Genomic DNA, 13308 nt, shown 5'->3' with positions numbered 1-13308 from the left:
TGTTTTTTTTTTTCATTTTAGTTTTTTTTTTAGTTATGTTTTTTCATACTTGAAAAATGTATGTATTATGTATAAAGTATATTATGCAGTTACGTTTTTTGGCAGTTATTTTTTTATAGATTTAAGTTTTAGAGAGGGATTTTTTTTGTATGTAAGTTTTTTCTAACATTTAAATTTTTCTTTATTTTTATATTTATGAAAATGTATTTATAATGTAAATAATAAATAATGTTGTTTTTTAGCTTTTATTTCATTTTTTTAATCATTCCAGTTTTTTGTCTTTGTATTTTTTACTAGTTTTAAGTTTTAGGAAGGGATTTTTGTATTTCAATTTTTGTAACTTTTAAATTTTTCTTTCTTTTTTATGATTTATCTATGAAAATTAATTTATTAATATAATGTAAATAATATACCATGTTTTTTTCTCAATTTAGTTTTTTTAGTTATGTTTTTTTTTCATACTAAGCCTTGAAAATGTATGTATTATGTATAAAGTATATTACGCAGTTTTTTTGGCAGTTATTTTTTAATAGTTTTAAGTTTTAGAGAGGGATGTTTTTGTATTTAATTTTTTTTGACATTTTAATTTTTCTTAATGTTTTTATATTTAGCCATGAAAATGAATTTATTAATATGAATGTAAATAATATAATGTTTTTTCTCCTTTCATACTTAGCCATAAAAAAGTATATCATGCAGTTCTTTTTCTTTCTTTCTTTCTTTTGCAGTTGTTTTTTTAATAGTTTTAAGTTTTAGGGAGGGATTTTTGTATATATACAGTGCCTTGCAAAAGTATTCATACCCCTTCTTTTTTTTTTCACGTTTTGTTTTGTTGCAGCATTATGTTAAACTGCTTTAAATTAGTTTTCCCCCACATCAATTTACACTCCATACACCATAATAATGACAAAGCAAAAACCAGATTTGCAAATATTACAAATTTATTAAAAATAAAACACTGAAATAAGCACATTGCATAAGTATTCATACCCTTAACTCAGTACATAGTTGAAGCACTTTTACAGCCTCAAGTCTTTTTGGGTATGATGCTTTGCACATCTGCATTTGGCAATTATCAGTGTAGCAGATTTTTTTCTGAACTCTTCCCTAGATCATTGCCTTAACACAAGTCATTGAGCTCTACAGGCAGTTATCTTGACCTCAGGACGTGGTTTTTGCTCTGATATGCATTTTCAGCTGTTAGACCTTTTCTGAGAGGTGTGTGCCTTTCTAAATCATACTCATTCAAATGAATTTGCCACAGTTTAACTCCACTCAAAGTGTAGTAACATCTAGAAGCAATATGAATGCTCCTGAGCTAAATTTCGAGTGTCCCAGAATGAATACTTATGCAACAGAATCTTTTCAGTTTTTTATTTCTAATAAATTTGCAAAGTTGTTACAAACCTGCTTTGTGCTTTGCCATTATGGTGTATGAGATGTAGACTGATGTGGAAAAAAAGTAATTTAAAGCAGTTTAACATAAGGCTACAACATAACAAAACGTACCAAAAAAAGGAGTATGAATACTTTCACAAGGCACTGTGTGTGTGTGTGTGTGTGTGTGTGTGTGTATATATATATATAAAGCCATGAAAATTAATTTAGTAATATGTAAATAATATATCATCTTTTTCTCTCCTTTTAAGTTTTTTTTTTTTTTTTTTTTTTTTCAATTTTTTTTTTCATGCTTAGCCTTGAAAATGTATGTATTATGTATTATGTTTTTTTCCTCCAGTTAAGTTTCAGGGAGAGATTTGTATATTTTACTTACGTTTTAACATTTTAAATGTTCTTTCTTTTTGATATTTAGTCATGAAAATGAATTTATTAATATAATGTAAATAATATATAATGTAGTTTTTTTTTTAAATGGTTAATGTTGTTACATTTTTTTTTCCAGTTATTCTATTCTTAAAATGAGTTTTTTATTATTATTATTAAGATCATTTATTTTTGAATGTTTTCTCATTTATTCCTTTTGTACCTTTGGTACAGTGTGAATTCATTGTCTTTACTTGTTGGGATCAGGCTTTATGCTAAAAAACTGCTGCCTGTTATTATATATTGTATAATAATTGACCATCAACTGATTTCCTGATCTGTGACATCCACCATCATATGCATTTTTTTTTCCCTCTCAGGGTCACCCCGGTCTTATCGGTCTCATCGGACCCCCCGGTGAGCAGGGAGAGAAGGGCGATCGTGGTTTGCCTGGTCCTCAGGGCTCTGCTGGCAGCAAGGGTGATTCTGTGAGTCACTAATGATTTATTTGTCCTTTCCACCCCACCACACAACTAACGTCGGACCTCCAACAGCACACCTATCAGGACTTCTCCTCCTGTAATGCTTGCGAATTAAAGTAACGACCGACTGAAACAATAACGTCTGCACTTATTGCATCTGTGTACATCATCATAATCGTGTTATGGATGAAGCTGTCACGAAAGGTTCTCGGAGCCAGCGTCTGGTGTAATTCTATTACACCAGACATTCCCATCAAACACCAGTGCGATTACTTTTTTTCACAGTCCAACTGTGAAATGTTTGTTTTTCTTTGCCTCGTTGCAGAACCATACAACACCTATCCAATGCGGTCAAACGCTTCAGCAAAACCCTGATTGAATAAACAATTAAAAATCGCATTGGATTCATCTGGCCCTTTCAGTGGTTTAAAGCATTGCAACTTTACAATTTCATTAAGCTTGATCAGAAAACATTTAGTCTCCCCTTCTGAGTTTAAAAAAAATAAAAACCGAAAAACGATCTCACTAACGCTTCCCACTAGACAGATTTGCGATCTGTTGCTGCATTTAGCAACAGAGGCTGCATTTCTCCCCACAGAATCAACTCAAAAGTCCTTGACTCTAATGAAGTGTAATGATCAGTGTGTAATACACACCAGAGGATTAGAATTAGCAAGAGGCATTTTCATCTCTGTGATGAACGAATTATAATTTCAAAGACAATTCTTAGAGAGAAAATGATTCTCGTCACCTCACAGTTGGTGAAAGTTAACTAACATTGTACATGCTTGTTTTATAGATCCATTTCCTAATAAATCATATGAGGTTCTGCTTTCTAACCTTTTGTTTTTTGAACTGTAGGGTATCAGTGGTGCTGCTGGTCCGATCGGTCCACCTGGTCCTCCTGGATTGCCTGTGAGTCTTTGCTCTATTGCTGGCATACACTTTCTGAAATTGAACCATTAAAATAAAAGAGCTATTAGATATGTTTGATAACTATGATGTTACATAAAATTAAGATGGCATGAAAAGTAATGAGTTTCAAATACATTTGATTATTCTTAAAAGTCTAATTTTGGACTGCTCCACCTCAGAAGTCTTGCCAATGTTGAATGTATTCATCATTTAATTTTATACAAGTTTTATAACTTTGACATACGTTATCGTTCAAATGTTTTTTTTAACAAATTAATATTTTTATGTACAAAGGGCACATTAAAATTGATTAAAAGTGACTGTTGAGGCATTTATAATGTTACAAAAGATGCTTAATTCTTATTCTTAAGATTTTAAATACATGTTATTTTGAACTTCTATTCATCAAAAAATCTTTAAAAATATTAGTATGATTTTTGAAGGATCATGTGACTCAAGATGACTGCTGAAAATTCAGCTTTGTCATTACAGGAATAAATGAAATATTATTTCAAATACATTAAAATAGAAAACAGTTATTTTAAATTGTAATAATATTTACAGTATTTCAGTTTTTACTGTATTTTTGATAAATAAGTGCCATGATGAGCATAAGAAACTTCTTTCAAAAACATTTAAAAAATCATACAGATTTCAGAATTTTGGACGATAGTGTGAATTGATATTAATTTTATCGGCAAACAAATAGAACAATTTTAAAAATCAATAACATTTCTTCTCAAATTCTACACAAATTATATTTTTTATTATTAATATTTTTTTTTTACCATGAACACATTACAATTGATTTAAAAGTGACTGTAAATATATTTATAATGATATAAAATATTATAATTTAATTTTGGAAGAAATAGAATAAATGCTGTTGTTTTAAAACTTTCTATTTAGCAAAAATACTGTAAAAACAGAAATATTTGTTAAATATTATTACCATTTAAAATAACTATTTTCTATTTTAATATATTTGAAATAATATTTAATTTATTCCTGTGATGACAAAGCAGAATTTTCAGCATCATTACTCTTCAGTGTCACATGATCCTTGAGAAATTATTCTAATAAATTTAGATAAATAGAAAATTCTAAATAACAGCATTTATTTTATTTGTTCCGAAATTAAATTATATATAATATTTTATAACATTGTAAATGCAGTCATTTTTAATCAATTTTGTGTCCTTGTGTCCCTGGTAAATAGAAATATAAATTTGTTAAAAAAAAAATAGTTAAAATTGAGAAGAATGACGTTATTTATTTAAAAAAATTGTTCTATTTGTTTTAAAATTAAATTAGTATCAATTCACATTACTGTTCAAAAGTTTGGAGTCTGTATGATTTTAAAATGTTTTTGAAATTCTCACCAAGGCATTTATTTATCTATTAAAAATACAGTAAAATTGGAAATATTGTTAAATATTGTAACAATTAAAAATAACTGTTTTCTATTTTAATATATTTTAAATATTTTATTTATTCCTGTGACGCAAAACTGAATTTTCTGCATAATTACTCGAATCACACGATCCTTCAGAAATCATTCTAATAGTTTTCTAGATTTTTTTTGATAAATAGAAATTTATGAGTAGCATTTAATCTATTTGTTCCAAAATCAAATTAATATCAATTCACACTACTGTCGAAATTTCTGAAATCTGTATGATTTTTTTCATGTTTTTGAAATAAGTCTCTTATGCTTACCAAGGCTATTAATTATTTAAAATACAGTAAAAATTGAAATATTGTTAAATATTATTACAATTTAAAATTACTGTTTTCTATTTTAATATATTTTAAATAATAATTAATTTCTTCCTGTGATGACAAAGCTGAAATTTCAGCATCCTAACTCTAGTTTTCTTTGTCACATGATCCTTCAGAAATCATTTTTAATAATTTGAAGGATTATTAATATCAAACCACATTACCGTCCAAAAGTTTTGAGTCGGTAGTGATTTAAAAATCATACAGATTTCAGACTGTTGGATTGTAGTGTGAATTAATAGTAATTTCCCTTTTGTAAAAATCCTTAAAATTATTAGAATGATTTCTGAAGGATCACGTGACACTGAAGACTGCAGTAATGATGCTGAAAATTCAGCTTTGTCGTTCATAAATGAAATAAGAAGTAATTGATAGTGTGAATTGATATTCAATTTCATTTTAGAACAATTTGAATTTTTTTTTAAGTAAATAGTCTCATTCAGTTTTCTCAAATACTACACAAATTGTAATGTTAACTAAATTTGGCAGGCTCAGCTTTTATTACATGTACATTTTGCAACTCGGTTTTCACAAAATGCATTTCCATTTCCTTTAGGGTCCACAAGGTCCAAAGGGATCCAAGGGTTCATCTGTAAGTACCACTTTATCACCAAAAAAAATTGAAAGGCTTGTTATAATGACGTTATAAATGAGCTTATGGTTTTTAAATCGTCTTCCTGCAGGGTCCTGCTGGTCAAAAGGGAGACACCGGCACAGTCGGACCTCCTGGTCCTCCTGTAAGTCAACTTCGGCCTTCTTCAAGGAGATTTTAATTATATCAAATTAAAAAGGCTCATGGAGCGTACACTCATTTTCTTTCATTCCTTAGGGTCCTCCTGGTGAGATCATCCAGCCTTTGCCTATGCAGTACCCCAAGAAGTCCCGCCGCTCCATCGACATGCAAGCGGACGAGGCCATGCTAGACTACGGAGAGGGCATGGAAGACATCTTCAGCTCCTTGAATAACCTCAAACAGGATATCGAGCGCATGAAGTACCCCATGGGCACGCAAAACAACCCAGCGCGATGCTGTAAAGACCTACAGCTCGCTCACCCAGAATTCCCAGATGGTAAGCGAACGAGGTGGGGGGTAAAGGAGGCACCGTCGAAACAGATAAATCGGGAAAACATGCAGCGTCTGCTGGTTTCCAAGCTACTCAGTAGCTGCTAAAATTCTAAGCCCGTCACTCAGGAGGATTTGAATAACAGCAGCAGCAGTCGACGGCTGATTGGGAAGATGTTTAGCATTCTGCGGACTCCAGCGAGAGCTAACCTCTCCCTCCCAAATCATGGCTTACAAAATGCCAGCTCTTACACTGACCTTTCAGAGCTGGTTTTACCGCACTCGCATTAGCCTGCTATTTTATTTACACAACGCATCGCCACTGCCGATGGCCGTGAAGTGTGTTTTTAACTGCGGAAATGAATAGGAATCCGTTTTCATATATATTCTAAATGATTTCCTACTGTACCTGTGGTTGTTCTCAACGCTGGGTTTTTTCTCTCAGGTGAATACTACATCGATCCCAACCAGGGATGCTCTGGAGACTCCTTCAAAGTGTACTGCAACTTCACAGCGGGAGGCGAGACCTGCATCTTCCCTGATAAAAAGTCAAATGGAGTGAGTGGCATTTTGAAAACCTCTAAGGATGAACTAGCCAATAACAGCCAGACAAGATCACAGCATATACCTCTGTCACATACAATAGGTTTTCTCCTAAAGACCATATAAGTGCAAGAATCAGTCACTTCAAAGCGTTTTAAGCGTGATTGTTAGTTATCCCAACACGGTTCCTCTTATATAGCAAAAATATATGATTTTAGTATTAATGACAAATAAGCAGATTTCCTACAAATGTTTCATTTTTATTATTTTCAAAAATATATACTAAAATAATTATCTACATACAATATAAGTTTTTTAACAGTAAGATTTTTTAAATGTTTTCATCAGGTCTGTATTTATTTGATCCAAAGTACAGCAAAAACAGTAAATTAAAAAAAAATATTTTTACTATTTAAAATAACCATTTTCTACTTGAATATATTTTAAAATGTAATTTATTCCTGTGATTTCAAAACAGATTTCCTACGAATTCTAATTATTGTTGAGAAACCTTTTTTTTACTTTATAATTTTTTTTTGTCATTTTCATTATTTTCAAAAATAATGCTTCTTTAATGTTTTTAAAGAAGACTTTTTTGCTCATCAAACCTGCATTTATTTGATCCAAACTACAGCAAAAATAGTAAAATGTTCAAATATTTTACAGTTTAAAAATAACCATTTTTTTCCTTGAATATATTTTAAAATGTAATTTATTCCTGTGATTTCAAAGCAGATTTCCTACAAATTCGAATTATTGTTACGAATCCACTTTTTTCCTTTATAATTTTTTTTGTAATTTTCATTATTTTTAAAAATATGTACTAAAACTATTATCTAAATACAGTCAAAAGTTTTTGAACAGTAAGATTTTAATGTTTTTAAAGAAGTCTTTTTTGCTTACCAACCTGCATTTATTTAATCCGAAGTACAACAAAAACTGTAAAATTATTAAATATTTTTACTTTTTAAAATACCTGTTTTCTATTTAAATATATTTTAAAATGTCATTTATTCCTGTGATTTTAGAATCATTTCTCCAGTCACAAGATCCTTCAGAAATCATTTTAATAAAAAAGTAATTATTATTATTATATTGAAAACAGCTGAGTAGATTTTTTACAGGTTTCTTTGATGAATAAAAAGTTTAAAAGAACTTTTAAAGCATTTAGCATCTGAAATAGAATTTTTTTGTAACATTATAAAAGTCTTAATCAATTTAATCAATTTGAATCAATCAATTCAAAGAATCCTTGCTAAATAAAAGTACTAATTTCTATAATTTCTTTCCCAAAAACCAAAATATATATATACTGACTCCAAGCTTTTGAATGGAATAGTGTATAATGTTACAAAAGCTTTTTATTTCAAATAAACGCTAATCTTTGGATCTTTCTATTCATCAAAAAATGGACTCAACTGTTTTAAATATTGATAATAATAATAATAATAATAATAAGACGAAGAAATGTTTCTTGAACAGCAAATCAGCATATTAAAATGATTTTTGAAGGATCATGTGACACTGAAGACTAAAAATTTAGCTTTGATCACAGGAATAAATTACATTTTAAAATATATTCAAATAGAAAACAGTTATTTTAGGTAGTTAAAATATTTCACAATATTACTGCTTTTGCTGTATTTTGGATCAAATAAATGCAGAGAGCAGAAGAGACTCCAATTCCCTTAACAATAAAAAATAATACGCACAAAAATAACACTACAACAGCAAAACATTAGGGTTTAATTTAGGATTAGAACTTACTATTTAATATAAATGTATTCATAAAATATAACCTGGACATAGTTTTTGAGGTTTGTTTCAAATGTAAATATGCACTCATGTAACAATTTTAGCATTATTTTAAATGTTTTGTCTTTCCAAGAGCTTTTCATATTTATCTGTGTATTCTGATATAAAAAAAATTCAAATTAGATCAAATTTGAGTAGAGACCTCGTTCTCAGCATTATAAGAACTGCTTTTCTCATGCTGTGTTAAACAAAGCTGTTTTTCAGTGAGAAGGATTTTCATTTCATTCCAATTGTTGGAACAGATGTTGTATGAAAAATAGCTGGCTTTAATTTTATTTAATTTTCTGCTAAAGTAAATTTGCTGTTCATTCAAACTCTGCACACAGCCTGTCTTTTGGCGCTATGGTTTTGTTCACGTTTTTCTTTGTGTCGTCTTTAAGGTGAGAATATCTTCATGGCCCAAAGAGGTTCCTGGCTCCTGGTTCAGTGAATTTAAGCGTGGCAAAATAGTAAGTGCACTTTTACGTTCTTCTTTCATCTTCTCCTTTATGAAAAACGCCATCTTGTCCTTCGAAAACTAAAAGGACCTGAGTGGTCTGCTTGGTCTTTTTTCTTTACTCAACCACTGGACAGACACTAGTAAGAGCACAGCTTTTAAAAGATGCTGTCACTGCAGCCCTGGATCCATCAACAAGCCGAGCACAGCCACAAACACAAACACACACAAAAATACCCACAAACACACCCACACACACACACACACACACCGCATTTATATTTGATGCAGTTGAGAGTTATAAAGGCACCGCTGCACCTCTGTGAAACAAGCCGGCGTTATGTTTCTGGTGTCTGTTTTCTACTTTGTCAGAAGCAATGCTGTTTCTATTATTCAGAGTTCCAACTTTACTAGTTTTAAATCAATGTATTGTGCATTTTGAATATTTTTTATTATTCAGAGTTCCAACTTTACCTGTTTCAAATCAATTTATTGGTGCCTATGTGACTTGCTTTAAAGTTACAACTTCATGATTTTATAAATAAAATTGCAACTTAATAATACAACAAACCTAGATATTATATTATATTATATTATATTATATTATATTATATAACAAAAAGGGATAAGTAAAAATAATATCCTACTTCGTTGGTTTTAAGTAAAAAAAATAAACAAATAAATAAATGAACTTATTAAGAAAATGTAAAATATTTAAAAAGAGACAATAAAAGTTTTATTATATTATATTATGTTTTATTTTATTTTATTTTATTAAATAAAGAGGAATAAGTAAAAATAATATCCTACTTGGCAACAAAAAAATAACTTACTACGAATATTTAAAATATTTAAAAAGGGAAAAAATAAAAGAGGGGTAAGTAAAAATAATATCCTAGTGGGTTTTGATTAAGTCAAAGAAAATTTAAAATGTAAAATATTTTAAAAGGGAAAAGGTGAAAAAAAGTAATTAACTTATTAAGAAAATGTCAAATATTTAAAAAATGAAAATTAAAGTTTCTATTATTATATTATATTATATCATATTAAAAAAATGAACTTAATAGGAAAATGTAAAATATTTGAAAAGGGAAAATAATTTTTTTTATATATTATATTATATTATATTATATTATATTATATGGTAAAAAAGAGGGTAAGTAAAAATAAATTCCTACTTGGTTTTTATTAAGTAAAAAAAACTGAATTAACTTATCAAGAATATGTAAATATTTAAAAAAGGAAAATAAAAGTCTGCATATATTATATTATATTATATTATAAGGTTAAAAAGAGGAATATTTAAAAAGGACAAATATTTATATATTATATATATTAATAAGTAAAATAATAAAAAAATAATATCCTTGGTTTTGAATAAGTCAAAGAAAATTAAAAATAAATTAAATTAAAATTAAAAAATTAACTCATCAAGAAAATGTAAAATATTTAAAAAGTGAAATAAGAGTCTTTAAATATTAAATTATATTATATAACAAGGTAAAAAAAAAAGAGGGATAGGTAAAAATAATATCCTACTTGGTTTTAATTAAGTCAAAGAAAATTAAAAATTGTAAAATGTAAAATACTTAAAAAGGGAAAATAAAAGTTTGTATATATTATATTATATTATAAGGTTAAAAAAGAGGCATAAATAAAAATAATATCCTACTTGGTATTGATTAAGTCAAAGAAAATAAAAAATAAATAAAAAATTAAATCAATTAAAATTAAAAATTAACTTAAAAAAGAAAATATAAATATTACATAACACAGGCATTATTGAGGTCCCCAAAAATAATAATAATCATCATCATATTCTAATCATAATTAATCATAGTAGAAGTAATAATAATAATTTTTTGTAAAAGAATAATTTGTGCTGAATTTATATTTATATAATTTAATATTACTATGTGTAGTGTGCCACATATTAAAAAAAAAACATTTATACAAATATTTTTTGCTGGCCCAAGTAAAAAAGTGCTTCTGAAAAAAAAACTGAAATGTTAAATCCTGAAAACCTATCATTTTTGTTTCCACCCTCAAGCTTTCATACGTGGACGCAGAAGGCAACTCAATAAACATGGTCCAGATGACCTTCCTCAAACTACTGACAGCCTCCGCCAGGCAAAACCTGACCTACAACTGCCACCAGTCGGTCGCTTGGCACGACGCCACTACGGACAACTACGACAGGGCACTACACTTCCTCGGCTCCAACGACGAGGAGATGTCATTCGACAACAATCCCTTCATCAAGGCCCTGTCAGATGGCTGTGCGGTAAGTCATCCATCAGAAATTCTAATATGCATCGTTTCAATATGCAACACACCTTTCTGACCGTCCTTGTCTCGTCCCGCAGGTGAGGAAGGGCTACGGAAAGACGGTACTGGAGATTAACACTCCGAAGATCGACCAGGTTCCAATCGTTGACGTGATGTTCACTGACTTTGGGGATCCCAACCAGAAATTTGGATTCGAAGTTGGTCCAGTCTGCTTCCTTGGCTAAAAAAAACACAGACAAAGAAAAAAACAGCTATAACTTGGCAGGGTAGGACGGGTTTGCGCACGAGACGAGACTTTTTTTCTTGATCTCCGTGAACCATCAAGCCCCTGTTCCTGCCACATGCAAGTTTTGAATTAAAAATGGGGTAGCGAACACGTCTTACCTTGTATGTATGTATTACCCAGGAAAATACTTGTTGCCCTTGTAGGGCAAGGATCACATGAAACCTGTTATGGAACGAAAAGGAAAAAGGTGAAGGACAACGTCAAACCTGGGAGGTCCACGAGATGGAGAAAGGGAGGACCTCTCATCCGGAGTCTATCGGTGCAGTGCGAAAAAATAAAAAATAAATTAAAAGAAAAAAAGACGACAACAATGGTGCTTGTTCAACATACAAAAAAGAGGTGCTACGAGAAAGAGGATGTATTTTAATAAAACTGTAATTATTATTTTGTACATTATTGTTGTTTCTGAATCCAATTTCAAAACTTGCATGTGTATCACAATTGCATCTGGCTCTTATTTCGAAATCCCTCACCATCGTTTATAAGTTATAGAACTGAATAAATAAAGAATTAAATAATGATATTTTGTGGATGAATACTTTGTACTTATTAAGCAAATAAAAGACAGCATTCAAACAGCTCCCTATTATTAACTGTAATGTAAGTCCTTTGTATATATTGACCATCCTAAAATCGCTCACAGTTCGGCCCACTGAACACCTTAAGATTCGACAGCACATGCAATACAACTGATGTTGTATGTTGTGCTTGATTTAAGTAATCCATTCATTCGCTCTAATTTAATTTTTGTTTGTTATTTGTGTTTTTAGGATTTTTTTTTCAGCTGTAGATCGGTCGTATACCTCAAAACTATCTTGAAAAAACCATACCAGTGCAAGTATGGTGTGCCCTGTATATACCTTGGTTATACAGTTAAGTTTATATATTTTGGGTGGGGATTTTTTTTTTTTTTTTTTTTTGTTAATGGGAAAAATATACATGTTAGGCCTCTTTTTGTTCGAAACCTTCTGTGAATGCAATGCAAAGGCCTTTTCGGTGACCCATTTTTGTAACTAAAATGAAATTGTTTTAAATGTGCTTTTTATGGTTCATTTCATTATTAAAAACTGGATTCCAACCAACCATGAAACTGAGGTGTGGATTGTTTGTTTGCTTCGCCAGGTCTTGATTTTATGGTTTGAAATGACTAAAGTCAATAAAAAAGTTTAAAAAAAAACTATGAGAATAAAGTCAAAATATTTTGAGTATAAAGTCGAAATAACGAGAATAAATTCGAAATACTACGTGAATTAAGTAATATTTCGAGAATAGTGTCAAAATTAAGATAATAAATTTTAACTACTACGAGAATAAAGTAGAAAAAACAAGAATAAACTCAAAATATTATGTGAATAAAGTCAAAATACTATGAGAATAAAGTTGTAATATTTTGAGAATAAAGTCTAAATATTATAAAAATAAAGTTGAAATATGAGAATAAAGTCGATATAAGAATTAAGTTGAAATATTTTGAGAATAAAGTGGAAAAACTTGAAAAACAACTTGAAAAACAAGAATAAAATCATATTTTGAGAATAAAGTCCAAATATTTTGAAAATAAAGTCATACTATGTTGAGAATAAAGTCAAAATAGTATGAGAATAAAGTAAAAATACTACGAGAGTAAAGTCGAAATATTGCAAGAATAAAGTCGAAATACTACGAGAGTAAACCTGTTATATTTTGAGAATAAAGTCGAAATAACGTGGAAATATTTCGAGCATTAAGTCAAAATTTTTGAAAATAAAATTAAAATTACGAGAATAAAGTTGAAATAATGAGAATTAAGTTGAAATTTTATCAGAATAAAGTTGAAATTATATGAGAATAAAGTAAAAATAACAAGAATAAAGTCGAAATATTGTGAGAATAAAGTCGAAATACTATGAGATTAAAGTCATAATATTGAGAATAAAGTCAAAATAACAATAAA

General features: G+C 29.3%; 1 protein-coding gene across 2 annotated transcripts in view; it reads left to right on the top strand.

Moving 5' to 3' along the window:
* The window catches only part of col11a1a (collagen, type XI, alpha 1a), a 97064-nt gene extending 85166 nt beyond the window's left edge, over nucleotides 1-11898 (top strand). For both annotated transcript variants that reach the window (XM_073830356.1, XM_073830355.1), the window contains 9 exons: nucleotides 2145-2252; nucleotides 3108-3161; nucleotides 5500-5535; nucleotides 5627-5680; nucleotides 5773-6013; nucleotides 6452-6564; nucleotides 8745-8813; nucleotides 10851-11084; nucleotides 11167-11898. In XM_073830356.1, coding sequence (XP_073686457.1) covers nucleotides 2145-2252; nucleotides 3108-3161; nucleotides 5500-5535; nucleotides 5627-5680; nucleotides 5773-6013; nucleotides 6452-6564; nucleotides 8745-8813; nucleotides 10851-11084; nucleotides 11167-11313 — 1056 coding nt within the window. In that variant the 3' untranslated portion in view covers nucleotides 11314-11898. The remainder of the gene's footprint in view (nucleotides 1-2144; nucleotides 2253-3107; nucleotides 3162-5499; nucleotides 5536-5626; nucleotides 5681-5772; nucleotides 6014-6451; nucleotides 6565-8744; nucleotides 8814-10850; nucleotides 11085-11166) is intronic.
* Nucleotides 11899-13308: the final 1410 nt, after the last annotated feature.

This window comes from Garra rufa, chromosome 24 (genome assembly GCF_049309525.1).
Source record: "Garra rufa chromosome 24, GarRuf1.0, whole genome shotgun sequence".
NCBI lineage: Eukaryota > Metazoa > Chordata > Actinopteri > Cypriniformes > Cyprinidae > Garra > Garra rufa.
Note: the sequence above shows the minus strand (reverse complement) of the source record. Positions and strands in the feature narration are given on the sequence as shown.